Source organism: Ursus maritimus, unplaced genomic scaffold (assembly GCF_017311325.1).
Source record: "Ursus maritimus isolate PB19 unplaced genomic scaffold, ASM1731132v1 scaffold_4, whole genome shotgun sequence".
NCBI lineage: Eukaryota > Metazoa > Chordata > Mammalia > Carnivora > Ursidae > Ursus > Ursus maritimus.
In genome coordinates this window covers 5,304,620-5,330,824 of record NW_024426552.1, presented here as the reverse complement: position 1 = coordinate 5,330,824, position 26,205 = coordinate 5,304,620, and the positions used below count along the sequence as shown (strand labels likewise).

The following is a 26,205-nucleotide window of genomic DNA, read 5'->3' as shown; positions in this document are numbered from 1 at the left end:
TCCACATTTCAGGGTCCCCCCCCCACCCCCGGTTTTCTCCTTCTTTTCAGATTTTATATTCAGGTTTCTTTTTCAAGAAAGATGGGCTCTCAGGGATGCCTGGGTGGCTCGTTTGGTTAAGTGTCTGCCTTTGGCTCAGGCCATGATCTCAGGGTCCTGGGATCAAGTCCCACATTAGTCACCTGGGATCAAGTCACCACATTCTTGGTGGGAAGGCTGCTTCTCCCTCTGTCTGCTGTTCCCCCTGCTTGTGATCTCTCTCTCTTCTCTTTCTCTCTGACAAATAAATAAATAAAATCTTAAAAAAAAAAAAAAAAGACGGGCTCTCAGAATAACATCATCTAATTCACTTTTTGGGATGGAGAAATGTTTATTACTTCTTTTGCTAAAATTCAATTTAGTCTTGTACCCAGATCTACCCCCCAATCCTTCCCCTTCCTTGTCCCACTACTGTTATGGTGTTCCCAATGCACACAAAACCTTTTCTAGGATATCCTGAGCAAGTCGAACACTGTGCTGTCATTAAAACCACCATGGACAAAGATCACAGATGCCATTCACTTTCTCATTTGTTTTCTCCAGTCTTTTTTTTTTTTTTAATGGAATATAATTTTACAGCACTGATTGCTCCTGCCCTTAACAGAAGCAACAACACAGAGCTAAAAAACAAGGGATAAAGTAACGATTGGCATGAAGAAGAAGAGGTAAAGAAAAATTATTTTTGTGTGCAGAGAAGAAATCACTTGAATCTGACTTGTGTTTGCGAAGCCCCTGGAAACAGGGGTGGGCTCTGGCTATTTTAAGGATGTGAATGTGGAAAGGAACCCAGATACAGCAAAAAAGCACAGTAAGTGGGTGTTTGGGCAGCAATGTTTTTAATTACACCAACGGTCAACAGCCTTCCATCCCTTCTCCCTCACAAAGCATCACTACAAATAAGATAAAGATATTCAGGTCACGAAGCGGTTTTACCTTCTAAAGCTGCAAGGGCAAAGGTCAAATATTTTGCACTAGATTTCTAGGACTGAGATGGACATCTCACATTCTAATTGGCTCCGTGAAGATCTAGCGCCTCGCCGTGAGAGCTGACTGCTTGCTTGTTTGACAGATGGGCCGGTAACAAGCCGGTGGTGAAGATTATGCAAAAGGTGGATATTTTCTCAAGTCCAAATGCTATAAAGAAAGGCACAGAACTGACATATTTCCAGCAGAGCGGAGTCAACGGCCTTCAGGTTTCTTCACTTGAGAATAATCCTGGAAGGAGGTCGGAGGGAGTGACTATCCCTTTAACTTTAGATGTGGGTGATTTCCCCGATATTGTTAGACATAATATGGGGAACAACAGGCATGGTCCCTGTGCCCCTGCTCTTCTCGCTTGGAGCTATGTGTCACAAGAAGCCTCACGGTGCTGGTGGACAGGACACAAATATGCAGGGCAAGGAGGCGGTCTCCTCAAAACGGAAGCCATACTGGGTCATAGGAATATGGAATTTTACATAACCTGAAATGACTTCCCTTGGAATATCTATACGTGTGGTGTATAGTATTAAGATTTTTTTTTTTTTTAAAAACCTTTGGTTGCTGAAATATTGGGGGGGAAATAAAGAATTCTTTATTTGACTCATGAATTCTGCAGTTTGGTTGACTTCCCTCAGGACACTAACGAAGGAATAACAGAAATGGTAACCACAGTCTCGAGGGGTTTTTACCTGATACAAAAAGTCTAGCGCTGTTACTCTGCCTGGTCTCCCCAGTGTATCTGTGCCGCGTGATACAGCGGTAGTTATACAATCCATCTTCATTCTGTACATCTTTAATATACAAGGCTCCCGTGGATGTGATGAGAAATCTGGATCCTGCAACGGAAGAAAATGATTGCCCAATTAAAATAGAACAAAAGCAACTCAAATCACGTAAACAAAGACGCTGACTACTTTTTTCCCACCTGAAGGAAGCTTAGGCAAAGGCTAATGGTGTCGGTTACTTTAAGGGTCCAAGATATTTTAATTTTTCATTTATCCTGAATGAGGAGTTTTGAGTAAATACGCTACATAATAAATATATGCTTGGAAAATCTAATCTCATGAATTAAGTTTTTAGGTCATGTATTTATCTTTAGAGCAGCAGAACTGGTATATCATTGATGTGCAGCTAATTTAGCAGATTTTCTTTGATGACTACAGTCAAGGGAGGATTAACTTTCTTTAGTGAGTTTCTACCTCACGTGAGCATGAACTTTCACCTCCGTTTGAAGTGTTTCCGTGAACCCCACAAATGTTAGGTTAGAAAGTAGTAAAATACCCACCAACTTCCCAGGAAGGACTGTCTTCCCTCCTCATAATAACAACCAACACCTAAGGCTCGATTCTAAGACTAGGATCAATTCCCCCTGTCGTCCGTGTTCGGACTCTGCGGTTTCTTAATCACTACTCCACCGATCGTCAGTCATCACTTTCCCTCCTGGGACGCGTGCCTTTACCACTCCACCTGTTCGGAGCCGGGCACAGTCAGAGATCAAATGCCAGTGCTGCTCTAAGAAGGGTAAAGGTAATTTTTCCTTTGAAAATGTAAATATCTGAAGACAATTGGTACCGTTCAATTATAATTTGATAATAAACCAGATGCAGGCAAAGACGTAAACCCCAAAGTGAGCTGTGGCACCCACACGGTGAGGGACTCAGGACCCCACCCTCTGACGCCGTTAGACTCTCTTACAGAGTACTTCTCTGCCTGATAACAATGCTAGCTGGGGGATAATGTGATTTTGTCTCTTTGGGAAAGACTAGAATGCCAATAATTTACCTTCTTTTATTGTTTGTTGTTCTTAGGTTCATTTGAAACTTTCTTTTGTTTATTTCAATCAGAATTTACCAGGTGTCTTGCCTTTGATAATTTCAGGTCTCAAATATTTAAGTTATGAACACAATTCCTACAGCCCCTGGTTATTTTTTTTTTATAAAGAGTATAGTTGATTCATAGAACAGTTGTTCACACAAAATAAAAATGGCTTATGATTTCTCACGCAAGTAAGAGCAATTCAAAAGGGCACGGATAAGAAAAAAATAATCACAAAACAGATAGCAATCATGAATAAGCTTTTTAAAAGAATGCAAATTAACCAAAAAAATAGTACAAAAATCTTTGAATAGAAAATTCAATTTTTAAACTATTTTACTTATTTTAAAATATATTATAAATATGCTAAATATTAGACTACCTAGAAAAGCCAAGCTATATATTCTAGATATTTTTGCTTTATCCTCCCACAAAGAGAAAGCAACTCAAAATACCTTTTACCACTTGTCATATGTCATCACACAGCAGCTTTTCTTACCAATAGATACTGTGCCTGTTGAAACATTCTTTCTTTCAACATATTTTGCATACTTACATAATGTTTTAATAACCAGCTCCTTGAAAGTACTGAGCAGCAGACAGAAAAGAGGAACAGAAAGATAATGTATGTAATTCCTGTCACCTTTCTAACACTGAGTATTTTCATTAGCATTGACAGGCCATCAGCAGTGCTGAAATGCGAGTGGAAAGCATTCTGTGTACTGTTGCTCGGAACGGCTGGAAATGCACGCGGAAGGAGCAGCCGCGCATTCATTACTCTGCCGACTCCTGAGGGCGCTCTATTCTCTAGGCATATTTAACTTAATCACTTACTTGCTCCTGTAATATCTCACTTTTTTTTTTTTTTTTTTACTCACTTAGCATGCCACATAAGACCCGTAAGACCTGTTGTTTCGGAAGAATTTGAACTTTGTTTGTTTTAAACAGTCCGGAGATGTTCACAGGGAGAAGGAATTGTCCCAATTACTGTACCTCATTGAAACCATCTCTGTCTAGCCCCTCATTTCCCATCGAAACCCATTTCAAAATTGATCAACATTTTAAAACAAAATAAAGATGAAGGACAGAAGCCTTTGACTAGGAGAGAGCCCTGAAGACCCAGGGTCCTGGAGCACAGTCTGAACTCCCAAGATGCCTGGAATTTTCAGGGGCAACAAGGGCACACAGTCTTTAGAGCACCAGATGTCTTGTCTCCATGGTGATAAGAAATCATCTTAACTGCTCCCTAACTTGCCACCACGTGCCATTTCCTGCCTTTCATCATCAGAGCCTTCGCATCGTATAGAATAAACGGTTCATTCACATTCTGAAACGGGATTGAAGAATGCGCTCCTGTTAAAGTAAGCAAATACCGAGCTACAAAACGTTGATATTAGTAATCAGCACACACACGAACTCTGTCTGTCTCACACACACACACCCCTTTACTGCTCACAACTGTCTGGTAACATACAACTGTGCAAAAAGCCAAAAATTTATAGGTGATTTTATTTCCCTTGGAAAACTATTAGCACTTTAGATGAAAAGGTTTCTCAAATCAGAGTGCATACTTTGGGTCACGTAAAACATATTGCAAATCAGTCAACTGAATGATAGTGACAGATTTTTGGGTCCGGGGTCATTGTTACGGATATCAAGTATTGAGCTACACTGCTCAGTTATTAGAGGGCTGTCTCAGAAGCTCTCTTGGCTTCTCAACATGTACTAAATGGTTCCCAGATGTTTAAGCCCCAGTTCTGTTTTCAACAGTGTATCTGCTCCTTCCTTTGCTACCAGGCAAACCAAAAATTATTACTTCTCTCTGCCACTCATATTCCCATCCACACATTCACAGGGTGATGTATTCAGTATGCCAAGAGGCAGAAACCAGACATCCCACAGCTGTTAGAGCTTTGCGTAAACTAAGAGTTCGTGGGTAGCGAGTAAGCGCTGGTGTGGCTCTCCAACGTTATTAACATGAGCTTGTATGTCAGTGCCACTAACAAGCCCACAGCTCGGTACCAGGTCAGCCAGGTCAGCACAGGGACTAGAGGGATATTTCCATCTGGAGATGTAAAGCTAGCAAAGAAAATGGGACATCTGCACAACTGGGAGTATTATAGGAACACTCAAGGTATAAGTCCTGCAGCTACACTCTTCCTGTCTCCTTTTCAAGTTTTCCATGCAATAGCATCAGAGGCAGAAATGAAAACAGCAGTTTTCAACTCCAGCCACCCATTTGCCCAGTTACGTGTAGCTGAAGATCTGCGCGGCAGAAAGCAGGCACCAGAGACCTCCAGAAGAAAGCATGTGGAAGCTGATTCTAGGAAAACCAGCGCTGAAGGGTATGCCATTCATTGGGCCAGCACTCTCCTGGGCTCTGGAAATCCAAAAAGGAATGAGACGCGGGGGTGGGGTGGGCGCTGGAGTGTAATCAGGAAACCTCGTCTCACCTGGATGAAGGTAACCACCAACACCCAGGGAGGAAAACGGTCTTATTACCTAACCTGTCTATACCCTTGCAGATTACTCCGACATAAAGAATTAACTTCCTATGTTAAAGCATCCTTTATTAATCTGCTTGTTCAATCTACGCAGCTCATTTTTTTTTTCTCATTCTTATAAAGAACCAAGTTAAAAGATCTTTTCCTTGGTACCCAGTAGAACAAGCTCACCCACCCGCAAAGATTTCTCACGGTGGGAGAAAAAAGTCGGGTTTTAGAATCCAGTGGCTCCAAATTCCCAACCTGTCAAAGTCACTTTCCAGCTGTGTGACCTCAAACAAGACATTCAGCCTCTTGAAACTTTGGCTTCTTCACGTATGGAAGACAGATGGTGAAGAGGCTCGTCTCTGTTCCAGTGTTGAACCGTAGTTTAATGCACGGACGTCATCTAACAGGGAGTCGTGCATCAAGCAGGATAGCTAGAGAAGCCAGCGTAACGTGGGTTGTTCTGTTGTCCTGATGGGATCGGTCAGTCGTCAGTCGATGGCGTGAGCGCAAAGCTGCCAAGGCCGTCAGCCTGCCTGAGCCAGACCGGGAAGAGCCCATGGACACGGACAGCGTATTTAATTGTTCATGTATTTGCTAACTTCTGTGAAGCAGCCTCACGTAGCAAGAAAAGCATCAGCGTGGAAATAACACGGCTGAGTTTCATATCACACTCCCGCCACGTGGAGCTATGTCACCCCAGCAAAACGGATCACACCACAGGGTCCTAGCAGGGTGCACAGGGACGGAACAAGGCCCGCAGAGTAGCTTCCTAAATCCCAGTGTGGGGCTGTGGGCAGAGCACAGTCGTAGAGACACCATCCTCAGACTTCCTTCCTGCAGGCAACTGGGACCTTCATGGAAACCCAAGGCCTTCCTCTGTGAGCATCATCGTGTGATGTGAATAAGAATATCCCCTCGCATATTTGTCAGGTATTCTAAAGTTTTCCAAATTAACCATTCCTCACCCCTCATATCTCATCCAATGCAAGGTCCTTCTGTTCCTACTTCTAAAATATAACCAAAATGGTCCACTTCCCTGTCTCCGCTACACACCCTGGGCAGCGGTGGGGTGTGTGTCCCTGGCTTGTCTCATTCTGTTTCTACTCCTGCCCCTCTCGGCCTGTCCCCCACTCAAAGCCATGGTCATTCAGTGCAGATCAAGTAGGTCATTTAGTGTCGACCGGATCCCACTAGACGGAACAAGATGGTGGCCTATGATGGTTCAGGCTTTGACTGTATTTCCAAATGCCACTCGTCCCCTCTCTCCCTTTGCCACTACGCCCCAGCCACGCTGTCCTCTCAATCCCGCTACGTGAAAGACCCTGAGCCCATCTCTCTACCTGGCTGGCTCCTTCTTATCTTTCTGGCCTCAGGTCCCAGCGATGCCAGCCCACATTAAAGTACCCATGGTCACGCATGCTCACAGAGCCTGATTTTATCACATCTACGCGAGGTTGCCTTGTGTGTGTTTAAGATTGGCTTAACATTTCTCGCCTCCAATAGAAACTTGATTTGTCCTGCTCAGTTTTTCATCTGCATTACTCATAGTGGTGCCTAGCTATGCTATCTGGAAATATTTGTTCAGGAGGTGGGCGGATGAAACAGTCTATCATTGCTTGTATACAAAATGTCTCTTCTTAAGTCTGGGTAAAAAGAAAGCAAGCTGAAATACCTCTTTTTAGGTTTCAACATGAAACTTCCTCATGTATAATACATAAAAACAGTATTTTTCCCCTCTAGGAGTGACTATAATATATTCTTACATGAAAATGAGCATATTTTAAGATTTTGATGTTAATTATTCTTTCATTATGCTCTCTGGCTTTTTTCCTGTGCAGCCGGGCTGTTAGATCTTCAATAAGGACAATACTATTTCCAGGAAGATTTTAAAAGCGTATTTGATTTTTCACTTAGTCAGAAATATATCTTAGGGTTTTTTTTGCTCTTGCAATCTGAACTGAGTTAATAGTAATTAAAAGGACAGATGGTTCTTCTAATAAGATGCCAAATGGTAGCGTAACACAATGAAACTTTTATCAGCTGTGCCTGCCACCTCCAAGTGACAGCCGACTGTGTAATGAAACCGAGCTTTGTCCCGGGCGCTTTCCATAACAGACTCCGAGAAATAAGAGGAAGATTGAAATCTAAGTTCTAAGTATATGGTGGTAGAAACAAGATGAGCCTCTGAATGACAATCTTAACATTTTATTGGGTTTGGAAATTGAATTAGCATGAACTAAAATAGAAGTGGAAACAGAAAAAATACATAAATATGTATTTTCATATATATATATTCATATATATATAATCTACGATAAACGTAGAGTTATCGCCTTCTCTTAATTCAGATGTAGACTGGAGTGGAATTGGACCCTCCCTTTGGTTCTGAGGTGGGGCTGTTGTGTGACGTGATGGGTGGGTGCCAGGCCCTAGTTAGATATAGGGGTGAAGCAGCTACAGCCCTATCTTGGGCGACTAAGTGGCCTGATAAAAATGATTGTTCAAAGAAAATTATGTTGAAAGCTGCGTATAAGGGAGAGGAGTAGGCTCTTAAGATAAGACTTCTAACCTGGTGTTATGGGTTGAAGTGAGTCCCCCTCCAAAAAAAAATTCAGGAGTCAAATCCAAACCCCAAGACCACATTCCAAATACGTGGCCTTATTTGGAAAAAGGTTCATCACAGGTGGAATTAGTTAAGATGAGGTCATACTGGAGTAGGGTGCGCCCCTCATCGAATGTGAATGTCATAGGAAGTGGAAATGCAGACGCAGAGACATCTGGGTATCGACACCTACGCTCACCGGAGCCAACAGGTATGGCCCGCTTAGTGTGAACCTCCTGCATTCTGACCCACTTAGTTCTCGCGATGACTCCTCGAGGCAGGTGCTGTTATGAGTCCTACTTTACAGATGAGAACAGTAAGGAACAGAGGTTAAGTGACTTGCCCGTGTTCATACAACTTTTGGTATCCCCGCCAGCGTGATGCCCTGGTATCGTGGCTTCGAGCTCACAGCCTCAGCTACCACGCTCCCCGGCTCTGGGTCGGAGCCCTGGTGAGACAGCAAGGCACAGGAACAGGGAGAGTGGAACAGAAGAGATCCACCCAGAATCATTTAAGCCGAAGAATCAACAGAACTGGACTGGGGAGAAGAGTGTTCCAAGTGCTCAGTCTGAAGGACGGACGGGATGGTGGTGGTGCCGGCAGGCAAAGCGGCTGGGGAGGGTGTCTGTTTTTATGGGGAAGGCATGATGGGCCACTTTGGGGGTGTGATGAAAGTCACACTGGAGACAGAGCTTTGCGGATCAAGCTCTGCATGCCAAGAAGCCCTCGATGTGAACAGATGCCCAGGAATTCCCCGGGTCGGGAGTGGAGGAAAAGGGCCAGCAGGACACAGCAAGAGAAAGGACGGACAGAGACCCAGGTGTGCGATTCTGGAAACCAGGCGGGAGGATTTCCGGAGAGGATGGCGCAGACTCAGCTCTGCGTCTCCCTGTCAGCATAAACCGGAATACACACGTGACCCGAAAGAGCCTCCGTGTCCGCTTCTGTACAAGGGGGCGATATGGTGATGTTGAACAAGAACGTCCCGTGAGTGCCTGCTAGAGAAAGGCACTCTAGAATAGTTGTAATCAGCAATAAAATATAATGAAAAAGCATCCCACTTGGCTAGGTCAATAAAAATATTAAATATCTAGCTACAAACGGCTGGTCACATATGTAATGAACTTAACACTACAAATCATTACCAAAGGGCATAATATGAGACTTGGGTAAATGAAAGAGGCACGAATCCCAGCATCAGACGGCTTGATGTTGCAAAAACGCCCACCTTCTACAAATGGATTGATTTCTGAGTGGAATTTATCTAGAACTTGAGAAAAATCAATGTGGATTAAAACAAGATGCGATTTCTAATCCAGGAGATTAGGAAAAAATTAAAATATGTGATAATATGTGGTCTGCACAGGGCTTGAAAACGTACACCTACTGGCAGGCGTACAAACTGGTGAAGTCTTGGTTTTTGGTGGGCACTCCGGTAACCTATTTCAAACGTACGAACCACATGCAGTTCCCCTCCAGCTCGACCCTTCAAGAGCCTGTCCTACGGAAACACTCGCGCACGCGCACGTACCAACGTCCGCAGCTAAGGTACATGTCGGCCTTGTTCAAAAGCGGAAAACCGTAAACAAACCCAGACGCCAATCAAGGGTGCACAAGCGAAGTTCGGGTGTATCCGTACCATGCAGCCGCCTACGCGACAGGAGGGCAAACGCACGCAGACGGCAGACTGCACGAGGAGATCTGCAAGGCACCAAATAAAGTGAGTATGGAGCACCGCACCGTGTCCGGTATAAAAGGCAATGGATGCGTGCCCGCGCTATACACTTGTGTGTGTCAGTGAACAGATGGGAAGGTGTCAGAAGATATCCACCAATGTGTGAGCTGCAGTCACCTCTGAAGTCACCAGCGGACTAGGGCAAGGGAAGGGAGAATTACAGGTTTCATTTCATTGTCTCATGTATTTGAATATCTTAAAGGAACACCCTATTAGTGCGCTCCTCGTGCAGTTGAAATTTATTTTGAAGAAGGTGTCAGTGGGTGGTGAGCATATGGACGCAGCAGGCGTAGACCAAACTCATTTGAGCAGCACGGCAGAGCGGAAGGAGAGAAATCCAGGGTAATATTTATGTTGGGAGTAAATGTGTCAAAAGATGGCCTTTTGTTTAGGTTGGTTTTCAATCCAATCACATTGACGCCTATGGAAAAGCATAAGGGGCGGCTTTCAATATTTACCCTGGTCGTTGTAATCCTCCCCCTCCAAAACCCAACCCCATCCTCTCAGCTGGTAGGTAGCAGATCTCCTGGTCCTCCAGCCCTACTTCATTTTACCCCCTAACTGCATTCAATCTAGTCGGTTTGCATGCTTAGAACTGCCTCCCCCAGTGACAGCAGCCTCTCCAGGGCAGGTCAATCCCCATGTCTGCCTTGCTTACCTACTGTTTCCCTCCACCTCGTAACACTGTACGAGACACACTTTGGATTTTTCCTGAAAGTAGGCTTGGTACATAGGACATCATATTGCCAGGATCTGCTATGCTTACGAAAGTGTCACCAAGATATTCAAAGGAACCATGAAGTGCCAGCTTGGACCTTGGGCTGCCTAGAAGTCACTTGGCCAGAAAGGATGACATTACCCCTGCACACGAGGACTGAAGAATAACCTAGCCACCCTGGGCTGGATTCAATAAGTGAGGAGTGATTTGGCATATACACGTTTAAATTCTCTCAGAGCAATCCAAGACATTTTTCTTATGTAAATAAAATTCTCTCAGTGAAATTCTCCTGCAGTTTAATGAGGCTCAATTATACACTACTAATTTCAGCCTGCACACTGCATTCCAACTGTATACCTAATTACCCTATTTAGTCTGTTAATGATCAGATCTTCGTTCTTGAGCAGATAGTGCAGTCTGCCATTAATCTTTCCTCTAGTTAGATTCCTAGTTATTTAAAAGAATAAATCCTTAGAAAGAATAGAATTTTATTTTTAAAGGAATTATTTTGAGGATATTTTTAAAGAGCCAAAGAAGCTTATAAAATTTATATTGTATGTCTTCATTTATATGACGAACAAAACGGTTTGGGGCCCTGACATCTAGGAACAAATATTTCGGTGGGGAAGAGAATCAAAACAAGTAAATAGACAAAGAAAATAATCACAGAATGTGATGAGGACTCTTAAGAGAATTAAGGCATGGAGGTTGAATCCACATAAAGAGAACTGCTGCTTAGACAGGACAGGGGAGGAAGGGTTTCTGTGCAGGGTGCTTTTCACAGGAGGCAGAGTGGATAGGAGATTAGGGCTGAGAAGAAGGAAGAAAGGAAAGCATGTGCAAGGGTCCTGAGGTGGGGGAAGGGTAGCACGTTCAAGGAGCTGAAATAAGATAATGTTCTGAAAATAGAATTGACTGGACATGGATTTGGCCTGGAGGCTGGGGTGAGGTCAAAGGCAACTTGCAGGTTTAGCGGAAGGGTGCTGGGCAGCTGGAGAGGAAAGCCTTTGCTGGAAAGGAGAAGCCTTGGGGCATGGCACTGGTTGTCCGTGGGTGACTTATTTTGGACTTCTGGGCTTTAACAGATTGTGGGAAAGGTAAGAAAAAGAATGCCATCACGAGGGCTGCTTGCCGTGTTGGGGTAACTCACATCTGGAAAGGTGCTTCAGCAGTATTCCCTGTCCCACGAGATTTCTGACTTTGAGGCAGAAAGAGCATGCATATTTCATGTGGATCACCTGTTCCACGTGTGGCTGTGTGATACCGTGCTCATTAAAAAGCAACCTGTTCAGAAAGGAAAAGAAAGAGGAGAAGAACAAAGCACAGAGCTTCGATCCGCAATGACTGTGCTTGGGTGCTCTAACCATGCTGTGGACCCAAGAGGCATGGGAGCCCCTTGGGCTTATTGGTGAAACACGGTGAAAATTAATCATCAAGTTAGTCTGCCTCATGCATATGACATATGGTTACGGGAAAGAATTTAGAAAAATAGGAACCGTTAAGGCTGAAAATAGACACAGTGGCCACTTAATATTACAGGGTAATGGTTCTTCCCATGGCGGGCAGTGACCTATTAATGGGCTGTGAAATCAATTTCATGGACTGTAACTTTGTTTTTTAAAAAATAAAATAGACTAGATAGAAGGAATTGGCGTGCATCACAAATAGGAGGGGTAAGTCTTTTATGAAGGCTTTGTTTGAGTTCACAGGTGCCCATAGAGGACTGTGGAGGTGTTTATATATGTCTGTGCACGTGCATTTATGTATACGTACGTGCTTACTGGGTCCCGATACAAAATGTCTTTTTCACTATGACTTCCTACTGTGAGTCAAGTAAAAAATGTTTGAAGAACACCATTGAGCATCTGGCGATCCGGCTGTTCTTTTTTTCACTGGGTTTCCCACCTCCAGGCAAGTCTCATGGTCTTTATATATTTGGGGTACTTAAAGTCTTCCCTTCATATACTCAGACTAGTAAGACTGTAAGGCCACAGATGTGGCTGTGTTTACGGCCACAGAGGCAGATGAAGCAGCTGACTTCTTTGCTAGGCTGCATCCTTTGAAGAATCCTTTGGATTATGTCTGTTTCTTGACAATGCAAGAAGATATCTACAGGAATTGAGTGAGTTTACTGAGCATTCGTGCAAATCTGTATGCAAGTATATACTTACAAACCTCCCCACCCATGGTAGAAATCATGTCAGATACAGCTCCTGGAGCTCAGATCCCAGATCCTCCTGGTTTTAAGTGGCCTGACTCAATGGGATTGGGTAGAAGATACCCCAGCTTCCACGTCCTAGAGCCTTCGGCTGTGAGCGTCACTCGGTTCCCCAAATGGCTTTCCAAGATATAGCTGATCATGAAACCCGTCGGCTGACAGTGTCTTTCCTAACAAAGCTTTACTAATACAGTCATACAGCAATTGCCCACCATATGCAGAGCTGGTACTGGGCTGAAGGTAACCCCATGACTAAAGGGTAATTTCTAGTTATAGGGAAAGAAAACACCATGAAAGTATGAGGCTGGTGATGGGTTGTGGGGAGGGCACGTATTGCATGGTGCACTGGGTGTTATACGCAACTAATGAATCATCGAACTTTACATCAAATACCAGGGATGTACTGTATGGTGACTAACATAATATAATAAAAAATATTTTTAAAAAGTCCTTTATCAAATATATGCTTTGAAAATACTTTCTCCCCCCCCAAAAAAAAAGTATGAGTGATACAAAACAGGGTGAAATAGTGCCAGCTGAATATACACCCGTGTTGAGGTAAATAAATAATACAGTCCTGATTAATCAGGACGGGACAGGCACCACCGTTGGTACTCAGGCCGATGAGATTCTACAAGGAAGTGCCATGAGAACACACGGTGAGAAGTTTTTACCCTGTGTGTCTCATCAGTGCTCAGAGCCTTCCAGAGGGAAAGCCTCTGAAGGGTGTCCCTGTCCTACCCACCAGCTGTGTGCCTCTGGCTTCCCTCCGCTCTGGTGTTTTGTGAGGAGGAATGATCTCCGCTCCTCCCCCAACACTTGTTGATTTCCTTTTTCTTTTTTATTCATCACAGGAAAAGTAAGCTACTGGCTAGGAGCCTTTGGAAGGCAGCTGTATCTGGCCAGAATTTAATATTATTGTTTTGTTTTCACTATATTTGTGTTGTTTTTAATCTGAGAATTTTTTTATTAAGTTTTCCATTTTAATTCCAGTTTAGTTAATGTGCAGTGTGGTATTAGTTTCGGGTGTACAATATAATGATTCCACACTTCCATACATCGCCCCGTGCTCATCATGACAGGTGCACTCCTTAATCCCCATCACCTATTGCCCCCATCCCCCCACCCACCTCCCCTCTGGTGACCATCCGTGTGCTCTCTGCAGTTAGGATTCTGGTCCTTGGTTTGCCTCTCTCTCCTTTTTTTTTTCCTTTGCTCATTTGTTTTTTTTTTTTTTCCTTTTTTTTCTTATAATAATATTTTTTTTATTATATTATGTTAGTCACCATACAGTACATCCCTGGTTTTTGATGTAAAGTTCGATGATTCATTAGTTGCATATAACACCCAGTGCACCATGCAATACATGCCTTCCTTACTACTCATCACCGGTCTATCCCATTCCCCACTGCTCTCCCCTCTGAAGCCCTCAGTTTGTTTCTCAGTTTTGTTTTTTATATTCCACATATGAGTGAAATTTGTCACTGTATTTGTATTTTTTTATTTTTATTTTTTTATTATGTTCTGTTAGTCACCATACAGTACATCATTAGTTTTTGATGATGTTCCATGATTCATTATTTGCATATAAGGAGGGCACATATTGCATGGAGCACTGGGTATTATGCTATATTTGATTTGATATTACTTAATAAACAGCAATGCACATTTTCTTTATAATTACATTGCCTTAAGACAATATGAGTTATGTAGACAGATAAATAATAGCGAAGATGGTATTCAGTGACTGCAGAAATCATAAAGGTGATTCATGAATGACCAAACTTTGTGTCACACTATGTGCGTGATGCTTCCAAGGAGAGTGGGTTATATGCATTGTTGCTTGGAGAAAAGGATGGACTCGCAGAGGGCCAGGCCAGGGGCATAGCGGGTGACCTGGGGAAGCGCAGGACAGGCCGTCCATGCAGGAACTTTATGTGTTACACCAATGAGATCGGGAACGGTACAGTCGGGCTTCTAGGAGGCCCAGGGCTTGGTGCCAGGATAATGGCAGACGATTTCCAGATTGCAAGGCAAGAGCTAAACCCAAGGGAAGCAGTGGTCAAATTGCGGTTGAAGAGGGAGCAGAACTGGGAAGATGCAGACAATATTGCAAAGACGGCTGGCCACCAGGGAAGCCGGCGGGGCAGCACGGGGCCAGAGTGGAGAGACACGGGGGAGGGCTCGGCTTCACGATGAGGGGTCCCTGGTCCACAAGGGACTGGTCCTTTAGAGGAAGTTCTGGCCTCACAGCGATCTATTTCTTCTGACTTGTCCTCCTCCTGTGTCCTCAGTCCCTCACCCGCCTTCCATTTTTCATGTAATTGAAGTAGTAGGACCCCCCGCAGACGGAAAAGTTCATCTGTGTGCCCATCACGCAGAACTGACCACTGTTAACACTCCTGTGTGCTCTGTTTATTTAACGAGAGAAATGACACTGTACAGAAAAAGGTAAATTCTCTCTTTGTTCCCTCGCCTGTCCTATCTTTTCCTCTTAAAACACCATTGTTCTCAGGAATGTATCATATGCATTCTGTTCACTTTTTATTCCATTGCACACGCCTTTACGCACCCATGAACTGGACATCGATTGTTCTGTACGGTCTTTCTTCTTTCAAATTTACATAAAGAGCTTACTGTTTTTAGTTTTTCCACCCAACATTATGCTTTTTAAGCTCTCTCCGTGTTGATACAGAGAAATCTAATTCATTTTTTCAATATAAGTATAGCACCCTATTGTATAAATAGAAGTCATGATAACCATTGCAATGGAGCTCAGGGGAGGCATGTGTCTTCCTGGGTTTTTCTTTTCATTGCTGTAGTCTCAGCACCTGGAACAGTGTGACACACACACACACACACACACACACACACACACACACACACAGTAGTTGCTCATTAAGTATAGCCCAAAAATGAACGCATCCATTCATTCCACTACTGATAGGCTTTTACCAAGATCTGTCTGGCACACTTGTGAATGTCTCACTGACATGTCGTCCTATATACGTAATTACTGGGTCAAGAGGTTGTGTTTTCCGGGGCGCCTGGGTGGCACAGCGGTTAAGTGTCTGCCTTCGGCTCAGGGCGTGATCCCGGCGTTCTGGGATCGAGCCCCACATCAGGCTCTTCTGCTGTGAGCCTGCTTCTTCCTCTCCCACTCCCCCTGCTTGTGTTCCCTCTCTCGCTGGCTGTCTCTATCTCTGTCAAATAAATAAATAAAATCTTAAAAAAAAAAAAAGAGGTTGTGTTTTCCATTTTCCTGACTCCTCTGCAACGCCACGTGACCTCTGAAACCTCACACTGCGGTCACTGCTCTGGCTGAGGAGACTGGTGTCCACCAGCCCACGAGGTCAGGGCCAGGGCTCACACTGCTGGTTTTGCAATGACTCTTCCTCCAGTGTATATTTTTAAATGGATAAACCTCAGGACACCTGGGTGGTTCAGTCGGTTAAACATCCGACTCTTGGTTTCAGCTCAGATCATGATCTCAGGGTCATGAGATCAAGCCCCGTGCCCGGCTCCATGCCCAGGGCAGAGTCTGCTTGAGATTCTCTCTCTCCCTCTGCCCCCTCCCCTGCATGCTCTCTCTGTCTCTAAAATAAATAAATGAATCTTTTTTAAAAAAATGATAAACCTTTATGAGAAAGGAAAAGTGGAGTTACTCCAAGTAATGAAATAATCCTAACTATAAAATAAGTGGGTTTAATGATTCACAACCAGGGACAGAGATCCTCGTTGGGCTGAGGGGGTCTTGTTGTCAATACCAGCCTCACTGCCTTCAAGCATGGTCCCTTTCTACCAGGGTTGTCAGTGATGACAACGAGCTCAGGGTGATCTAGCCCCTGTCATCATGCCAGGACGGCACCAGATAAACAGTAACGTGTACATCACTGTGTAAAAGCAATATCATGCTCCATTAATTACACCCGCGGCAATGGACTAGCCTTGTAGCTCCTAACACGGTGCTTTTATTTTGTTTCTCCTTAGGCTACCTCCCAGGCAAATACAAATGACATGAGGCCTTTGAAAAGGAAGAAACACTTGAATAAAACCTATTTATTTTTCATTGCCAAGCAACCCTTTATGGGTTTTGTAACCTCCTTGGAACAATTAAAAAGCAAACACATACAGGATCCTAAGTCTTTGCAAAGATTTTCAAATTCTGAGCCCTCAGCTGAAGGCAATTGTAGAATGTACAAAGCTCTTTCTGAGACTTGCTTTGAGCATGCGTGGGGGTTATTCACTGCACAGAGACCAGGGTGGTGTGGGGACCCCTTGGTCAGGCGTTTCCGGTGGTGCCCTTGTCCCGCCTTTACGTGGAGAGCACCTGGCGCCCCCTGCTGGCCTGTCTGAGGCGTCACAGGCTCTCCCTGGGAGTCAGGACTGACCCATAGGTGGTGGGAAACACAATGTGGGAAATGCTCTCACTAATGTAATAGCTGATTCCTGTGGGGTCTGCACGACCTTAATACTTCCGCATAATGACACGTGGTTTCCACCTTATTAATCTCTAACCAATTCCTGTTGACTCTTTCTTGGGTCCAGATAGAAATAAGTGATCAGCAGAATTCTATTTTTTAATGGTACCCTGTCAGAGAGATTACTTTTCAGTTTAAAGTGTAAGCAATCATGATTTTCAATTCCACGTATATTCCTTAATTATCGTTGTTATTACTTTAGGCTAGTCAAGTGAAACAGTGGGGGGGGGGGAAAGGAGCAAAGAAATCTGTAACTGGCTATGATCAATTAATTGTAAACACCACTGCACTTAGACCAGCCTCTTAATTATTACTTTTAATTGCATTTTTGTTACACAACCATAAAAGAATTTTCCTTTAAATATTGAGATAAAATTCCCCATTTGGCTCCTTTTGGTCATTTCTGTCATGAAAGCATGACATATTATTTAGAATCTTATTTTCCTATATTTCTTTCAAATAGTTTAATATGGTCAACAAGTCAAACGTGGGTTATAGCAATGTTCATTTCTGCCGATGTAAAAGATTAATTATTATGAAATGCTTGTGTAGAAGAAACTAGAGATGGTGGGTCAATATAATAAACATCCATTTAAATGAGCAGCAGAGATGTCAGGTAAGGAAAATCCTTACAGATCTATAAGCGAGGAAGCAATCGAACACTCTAGAGCAAAGATCTCATTGTCGCTGTGGGTGTCATGGGACATCTGCTCTCCCTAGGAAGCAATGAGGAAAGAAAAGAGAAGGCTTTAGTCCCACACGAGGTGAGGAAGCCTCTGCAGAAAGTCCAAACCTCCCGCTCAGGGCAGACCAGAAGAGAACAATTCTTAGCAAACACCCTTGCTTGTTCCTGCCTGGGCTTTGGGTATGAAACATGTCTAACCACAGCACAAGGCTGGCTCAGGTTGGGGGTTTAGGTGTATACTATCTGCAGGGCCTAAGAAACTTTATGCCAAGAAATTAGCTTAGAGTGACCCAGTTTCCAAGAGCAAGGGACAGAAGGGAAGGTCAATCTTCCCTGGAGAAACAAGCTACCAGGGATGTTTAAGCCCAGCCCTGAGTTCCCAGTCCAAAACCACGGAACACAGTGAAGAACGATTCACTCTAAGAAAAGTCAGAAGAAACAACAGATGGGTATTAAGGAGGGCACATATTGCATGGTGCACTGGGTGTTAAATGCAAGTAATGAATCATGGAACTTTACATCAAAAACTAGGGATGTACTGTATGGTGACTAACATAATATAATAAAAAATATTATTAAAAAAAGAAGAAGAAACAACAGAGACCCCAGATAATGGAATAACTGGGTACAGATTACCCATTAGTATTTTTGAAATGTTTGCAGAAATATAAAATTGACGCAAGAAGAAAAAGAAACAAGAGAGTGTGAAAAAAAGATAAATTAGATAAAGAAAAGAGGATGATTAAAAATTAAAAGTAATCCTTGATATAAATACTTAGATAAGATACAGGGAGATTCATGTCTTGTAAAATCAATCTAAAGAAATTACCCCAAATATTGCTTAAAGAGGAAAAAAGCACAAACACGAATGAGAGGTTAAGAAACTTGGGAGAGAGATGTCAGAAATCTGTATACCTACTTACTGGTCCAGAAGGAGGAAGCAGAAAACATGGCAGACGAGCCACAGTTGGAGAGAAAGACCTGACAATGTCCCGGAATTGGTAAGAACAGAAGGAGTTTGCCAATAGCGCAGGCTCTCCTGGGACTCCAGGATGTGCTCCCAGGAACGCCAGGTACTCACGGAAGGAAGGAGGGCCCAAGGGAGTGATGAGCAAAGGCACTGGTATGAATGGGTACCTCTATAGAAATAATGCCTGTAGAAAGGGATCATCACAGTAATGACCAAAAGGATAGACAGAAAAACCAAGATGCACCCAAAACGCTCGACAACACAAACCTGTGAGATGTGAGGGAGATCACAGGACTCAGGTGTTCTCGAGTCCTGTGTAACTCGGCGTGAGGCAGGCCAGGAGCATCACATCTGCACCCACAGGAAAGCAATCACTGTAGCGTGATATGAATCCGTATATGCCATGCCACCCACGTCTTACTATTTGAGAAACTAGACCACGTGCTTTGCAGTTTACAAAGAAGTTTTATGGCCATTGCTATATTGAATCTCCATAGCAAAACCATGAACATAAAGGCCATTTTAAGACACAAACCCTCATTCTCCACTGATTACTCAGACTGTGTTCTTTGAAAACAGTTGATACAATTCTAAGAAATGTCTGCTTTACATTTTGAGAAGTGTGTCCAATCTTACTAAAGCCTATGAGAATGCATTCCAATGCAAATGGGGAATGGTTGCATGAACTTATTGCTCAACGGTAAGCAAGTCTTTTTCTTTTTTCTTCAATTCCCTACATTTTCTTCCCACATTTTCTCACCCAGTAATTGTTTACAAATTCCATGTGGAACACGTTCATTTCCTACTGGCCTACGGAAACACTTCTCCCAGCACATACAGTGGACAAACCACCCTGTACCATTCACACACTGGTCGTATACAACATGGTAAATTTACCCTTTCCTTCAATCTAATTCAACATGTGTTTAATCAAAGCAGGATAATCCTTTCTAATGGATGAATAAAAATCCCTTGCATTTTAAGATAATTTGTTCTCTTCTTGAGCGAGAATACGAAAGGTCTTTCTCCAACATACTTTTTACTCATTTTGATACCTTCTGATAAATTATTCTCGTGTCATGCTGAGAAAACTTCAACTTGTCATTTGAGCGAGGATATAATAAAGTTGTTATAAATGTCTAGCACTGAAACCATCTTTCTTTCATTTCTTGACATTAAATTTTAATTAGAGAATATCCCTTTAAATAACCGATATTTTATAGACAGAAATAGCGTAAGTGAAGGCCATAAGGAAGAAGCTAATGTTATAAAAAAGACATCAGACTGGCGGGTACTACTTATTTCCCAGCTCATTCTAAAAATACCCACTGTATATAACAAATACCACAAAGGATGATACGAAAACAGGGATGAAGTTCCATCACGGTTATTTTAGCATTAACACTTTACAGGCACATTTACAAGGTTCTTTGTTAAATTCCCCAAATCATTATAACCATATGAACCAAGCTGATAAGGGTCATACCATCAAAACCATAGCTAACGTGTTACATTTATATAATGAAATTTTTGAATGAATAAAATTAAAAAAATACTGATTTCACTTAACAAAACCCAAAAGGCATAGCTAAAGTACAACAGAAATCTGCATTCAACCGACTTAGATTAATGAAAGGGATGAGAGAAGTGTGCCCTTAACTCTTGCTCTAAAAAGTAAATATAACATGTTATCACCACTGGATGGACAAGCACTCCCCAAAAGATTGCCTTGATACACCACGGCCAGTTTTTGTGCCTTCACGGTTTCCTAGTCAATTACCACCATACACCTGATCATACATACACTTGTTCACTCAGCACTTAGAGGAAAACTTGAGAACAGAGTTTTTGTGAGAATGCAGAAGTGAGAGAACATCTGTGTAGTTGAGGAGAAGAGACGGGATAAGAGACAATGTACCTTTCAAGGAAGGCAGATTGTGTGGCCACAGACGTGAGCCTGGGGGTTCACTGCCTTGGGGATCACTGTCACGTATTATAGAGAACAAATCCCAATTGTTGCCTGTTCATTGCCTGACTCTCCGTCCTGCCTCTGTGGAAACCTCTTGGGGACGGGAGTTGCAAGCATATGTGGGAGGGAGAGCACATGTGGGACGGTGCCTCAGGTGAGTTTTGCGTAACCACGTTTCCTCTGACTTCTCTCACTCAGTTTCAGATTCAGACCTTCTCTTGAGGCCTGTGAGCCTAATTTCAATATTCAGTCAAAGCTCAATTTTTGTTCATTTTTTCTCCACTGCATAGAAGTAAAGAACATGGAGTCTATCAGTCATCTGTTAGCAACAATTTTAGAAGGATCTATAATAGCCAACCAAGAGATGGCAATCTTCGTTTTCAAACTGACAGGTGCAAAAAGGAGATTTGAATAATTCATGGCAGGAAGACGGAAGGTCTTTGATGAGTTGATTGCGGTGCAACTTGTTTTGTGTTTTGCCTTAGACTTCATCTTTCAATATGGCATCTGTATTAGTCTCTTAGGGCAGCCATAAGAAAGTACCACTAACGGGGGTGCTTTAAACCACACAGATTTCTTCTCTTACACTTCTGGAGACCAGGAGTATGAAATCAAGTTGCCAGCAGGGCCATACTCCCTCCAAAGCCTCTAGACTGAGACCCTCCCTTACCCCTTCCACCCACTGCTTGGCTTGGGGCCATATGACTCTGATCTCTACCACTGTCTTCACGTGACCACGTCCCCTCTGTGTCTGTGTCCAGTCTTCCCTCTTCTTACAAGGACACCAGTCATGTTGGATCAAGGGCCACCCTACTCCAGCCTGACCTCTTCTTAACTGATTACATCTTTAATGACCTATTTTCAAACACAGTCACATTCTGGGCTACTGGCGGGTGAGGGCTTCAACATATAATTTTGGAGGACACCGTTTAACCTGTAATGGCATCTCAAAGCAGCTCACCTCTGCCCGACTCACGTAGAACAATGTTAAAACAAGAGGGAGCGAAATATACCCACAGTTCTTTCCAGGGGAGGGAAGGCGGAGGGAGTTTCTCCTAAGAGAATAGCTTTATCATGGAAAACGATTTCAGGATATATAACAATTCCGATCAGATGGGTCAAGTTGCATGAAATCACTGCAGTCTTGAACACCCTCCACGGAGCAGTCACGGCTGTATAAACAGCGTGCGGACGCACAGCGCTCTTACCCCACAACGAGCACCGATGTGTATCTACTCATTCCAACGAGCTTTAAAGAAAAAGCCAACACCATCGAAGGAAGTCCACGGGTGCATAAACACAAAACACAGAAATCTTGACGGATGCTGAATTTTAGACAATGTGCCCACTTGCTCTTTGAGAAAAAAATGCTGGAGTTCTTAAAACAAATTACAGGCAAAAAGTGCAGAACATCAAAGAACCCCCGGCTCAGTTTAATCAAATGAAATAATGTGCCCGCGAGTGATTTCAAAGTACGACTACACAGTATTCTAATTTTCTTTCTTTCGGGAGGAGTACTTAATTTTGTCAGCTCATACTGAGGTTTAGCCCCTCTCCAATGTGTTCCCGCTCACCACGGACTTGCTCTCCGAGCAAGTGTGAGCGTGAGCGCGGTGTCCGTGCAGGACGGCCCCAGAACGCAAGCTCCTTACGCTCGGGTGCAAGGGGCATCCCCACAGCGCCCAGCAGAGGGTGGCACATATTCCCTCACTCAGTACTCGCTTACCACCAGTGTTTAGAGAAGGCTGTCATGCCACTGCTTTTACTGGAAGTTCCTTATCACAAAAAATTGAAGAATCGCTCGCTAACTCCATAACGTCACTTTGGTGGAGTATGTGACTACAGTTTGCATATGCCACGACTTGGAATGTGGCCTGGGCCATCTCAGAGGAAAGGAATTGTGGCCAGTCCCTTTCTTCTTCCCCCGTCCCAGGGGCTGGTGGCGGTGCAGAGAGGGGAGTTTGGGCTGTGGGGACCTATACTTACCAAACTACCCCCAGAGAATGAGTCCCCGCATCATCATCACTCCTTTCAAAAGTACTTTCTAATGACCTTCTTCATGATTATTCTGCATACCATCCTCAAACATTCCACACATTTCTCAAATCTCATACTTGAACAGGGGATGAAGAACAGGAATTCCTGATAACGAGTGCTCCGTGTTTCCGGAACATGATCCTATTAATCCAATAATCCTATTGATGCCACAAAAATGTCTGTAAGCAGTGAATAGTGATATACATTTATCAAGACCCTACAAATTATTTATTATCCCAGTGCGGGTTAAAGAGAAACAGGATCTGGTAAGCATTCGGAAAGCACAAAGGCCAATGAAACACCCTAAAAGACCAGATCAGAGAGTCATTGACAGACTATACCCTTCCTAAAATGAAATACACTGAAAATAGTACAGGATGAGAGTGGATTAGAAAGTAATACTCCTGTACAGCGTAAGCTTGCAACTCTTCTTCTAAGAAACTACTCCAAGAAAACTTAGAAAGGAATACTCCCATGAATTTATCCCTCCGAATCACAGAGAAGCGTAGCACAGGAGTTCTTGTAACACCCCCAATCCAGGATGGAGAAGGTGTTATGCGTCCTGACTCAAGGGGAAAGAGCAGCCACGTGTGTGGGTAGGAGAAACGCCTGGGTCTACTCCAAACACAGAGCTTCTTCCCTCTGCTCCCACCAAACTCCATGAAATGCAACTGTAGAGATGCTTCCCACAAAGGGAGATGGAAAAACCACCTCACGGCAAATATAACCTCAGAAGCAATGGTTCTGACTCAGTGAGATTCTTAAAAACGTGACACAGGTGAAAAGCAAAGTAAGTACGCACACAATGAGCATGGCCAGAAGCTTCTGCTCCTGAGAAAGGATCAGTGTTAGGTGAGCCGTTAGGTCAATTTTTAATAATGAAAAAAAATATTTTAAAAGAGATGCTGAACTCTAGGAAACAAACTGAGGGTTGCTGGAGGGGAGCTGATGGGGGGATGGGGTAACTGGGGGACGGGCATTAAGGAGGGCACTTGATGTGATGAGCACTGGGTATTGTATGCAACTGATGAATCACTAAACTCTACTGCTGAAACCGATAATATACTGCATGTTAACTAAATTGAATTTAAAAAAAGAATTACAAAAAAAGTATATTAGAAAGATAAGAAAATCTACCACCCCAAAACCAAACATTAACAAGAGGCATGAGACGAAAAAACATACAGAACTGAACTTTAGTGCATTAGTTAGACACCACTCACACCCTGCTTCCTTTAGGTCAAACTAAAACCATGTCTAAGGCACTCATTAATGTGTGGTTCTCTAATAACTGACTTCAGATCGAGGCCACGAAAGTCTTCTTGGATGAAAGGTTTAGAATTCCCTCAAATTGAGTTCAAATTCAGAGAATTACAAGGTAGTGAATAAACAGACTTCTCAATCTCGCCCACTTCTGAAAGCCACACCCCAAAACCCCCTCGTGTCTAAGAATCTCTTGGGACCCAGGCACACAGTCTGGCCCAGAGTGACAGTCCATAAATATTAGTTACAAGAAAACTGAAAAATGAATCAGTTTCCCCCAAGAAGTGAGCTGGGATTTAAACACAAAAAGACATATTCCCAGCCCTGGGGAGTTTATATTTTATAGGAAAAAACACAAAGAAAATTCTAGCTTGAGATAAACTATTAAGTTTCTATGTTTATCAGCATAGATTTAAAAATCAAGGTATATGGAAGTCCATATTTTCATGTTTATGAGGTTTTTAAATTACATCTTTTTCTGATTACAAATACAATAGAGGCACACTGTGAAAATTCTGCAAATAAAGAAACGTTAAAGAATAAAATATAAATCCCTCACAATTCCGTTACCAGAGTTGACTAGCCGGCTGTTACAGGTGACCAAGCACTGACCACTATTAACGTTTTTTCCTATTCCTTCTATACTTTTTTCTACACATATATGTATATATATTCAGATAATTGAGATTATATTGTTATTTAAAAAGCTTTGCAGTTTATTTTACTCGATATTTTTATCATGTGTGCACTCATTACATATTGTATGAATGTTGCAAAATGATGATTTCCAGTCACTAAAACGTTTGAATACATCATTTTAATACTGTGTACTAATCCATTGGGTGGATATACAATAATTTAATTAAACTATCTACTCTTGGGTGCTTCTAATATTTCACTGTTATAATTAAAATAAAACAAAATAAAACTCTCCACATAGATCTTTAACTGTATTTCTAATTATTTCCTTAATTAGCTCCTCGCAGTAAAGTTACTGGGGCCAAACCTATACCTTTTTAAAGAAAGACATTAAATTGATGAAGTTTTAGAATGGCTAACAAATACATTCTAAATACAGCTGTTGAGTGGTTTAACAGAAGGGCAATCAGTGAGGGTCTAAATACAGCAGCAAGATCATACCCTCCTTCACTCAGAATATTCTGTTTATGAATGTGAGGGAGACCAAGGGATCCTTACTAATTACTATGTCCCAGGAATTTTGCCTCTGATCTCATTCAATCCCCCAACACGTCCGTGAATGGAATGAGCAATCTGTGGTTCAGCAAGGTCATGCAACACGAGGACTGAGGTCACATAACCCAGGTCGGCCTGACTTTCAGTGCCATGTCCTTTCCGCTACACCAAACCAGATGGCTTTCACACAGTTAAAGTGAAAAATGATAGAACATGGACCCGCATTGCCCCCATGCTTCTAACAGCATCCTAACCCCTCCCTGAGCCCTGGCAACAAAGGTTTCTGGGAAGGTTGCTTTTTGCTTCCCTGAGTCTCAGTCCAGCAGACAAACCGGAAGGAAGTGGAAATGCATGCTGAGTAATCCAAGCCCTTGTTCAGACAGAAATATTTACAGAAGAGAGAGCACAGAGGACAGCAAAGCCATCTTTTTCCTAGAGGAGGACAGATTGGGAGACCCTCTATCTTGTGCTGAATTTTTGAAAAAATGGATGAATTTCACTCAAAGGACAGAGAGAGAAGGATTTCAACACAGAAATGTAGGACCGAAGGCACATATTGGGGAGCAAATTTCACCACCCCAAGCTTTGCTTCTTTGGCATATTGATTATTTTAAGCTGGTTGTTTTTAAGAAACTGCAAACACAAGGGGAGCCTGGGTAGTAGCTCATTTGGTTAAACATCCAGCTCTTGATTTTGGCTCAAGTCATGATCTTGTGGTCATGGGATCTTGCCCCATGTCTGGCTCAGTGGGGAGTCCACTTGGGATTCTCTCTCTTCCTCTCTTTTTGTCCCCCCTTCTCTCTCTCTCTCTAAAATGAATAATCTTTAAAAAATTTTTAAAAAAAGAAATGGCAGACACAAGAAGAGCTCTGAAAACTGAGTAGAAGTTACCCTTTTGTAAGAGATATTTACATGTATAAGGGAAATCTGCATGTGTAAGGTGTCTCCCTTCTGAAACCAGGAAGAGAGGAATGACTAAATCTCTAGAACCTGTTAGTGGAGTAGG

General features: G+C 42.9%; 1 protein-coding gene across 1 annotated transcript in view; it reads right to left on the bottom strand.

Moving 5' to 3' along the window:
* Positions 1-26,205, bottom strand: part of DSCAM (DS cell adhesion molecule) — a 619,423-nt gene that overhangs the window by 321,849 nt on the left and 271,369 nt on the right. The window contains exon 4 of the mRNA XM_040621659.1: positions 1,710-1,856. Coding sequence (XP_040477593.1) covers positions 1,710-1,856 — 147 coding nt within the window. The remainder of the gene's footprint in view (positions 1-1,709; positions 1,857-26,205) is intronic.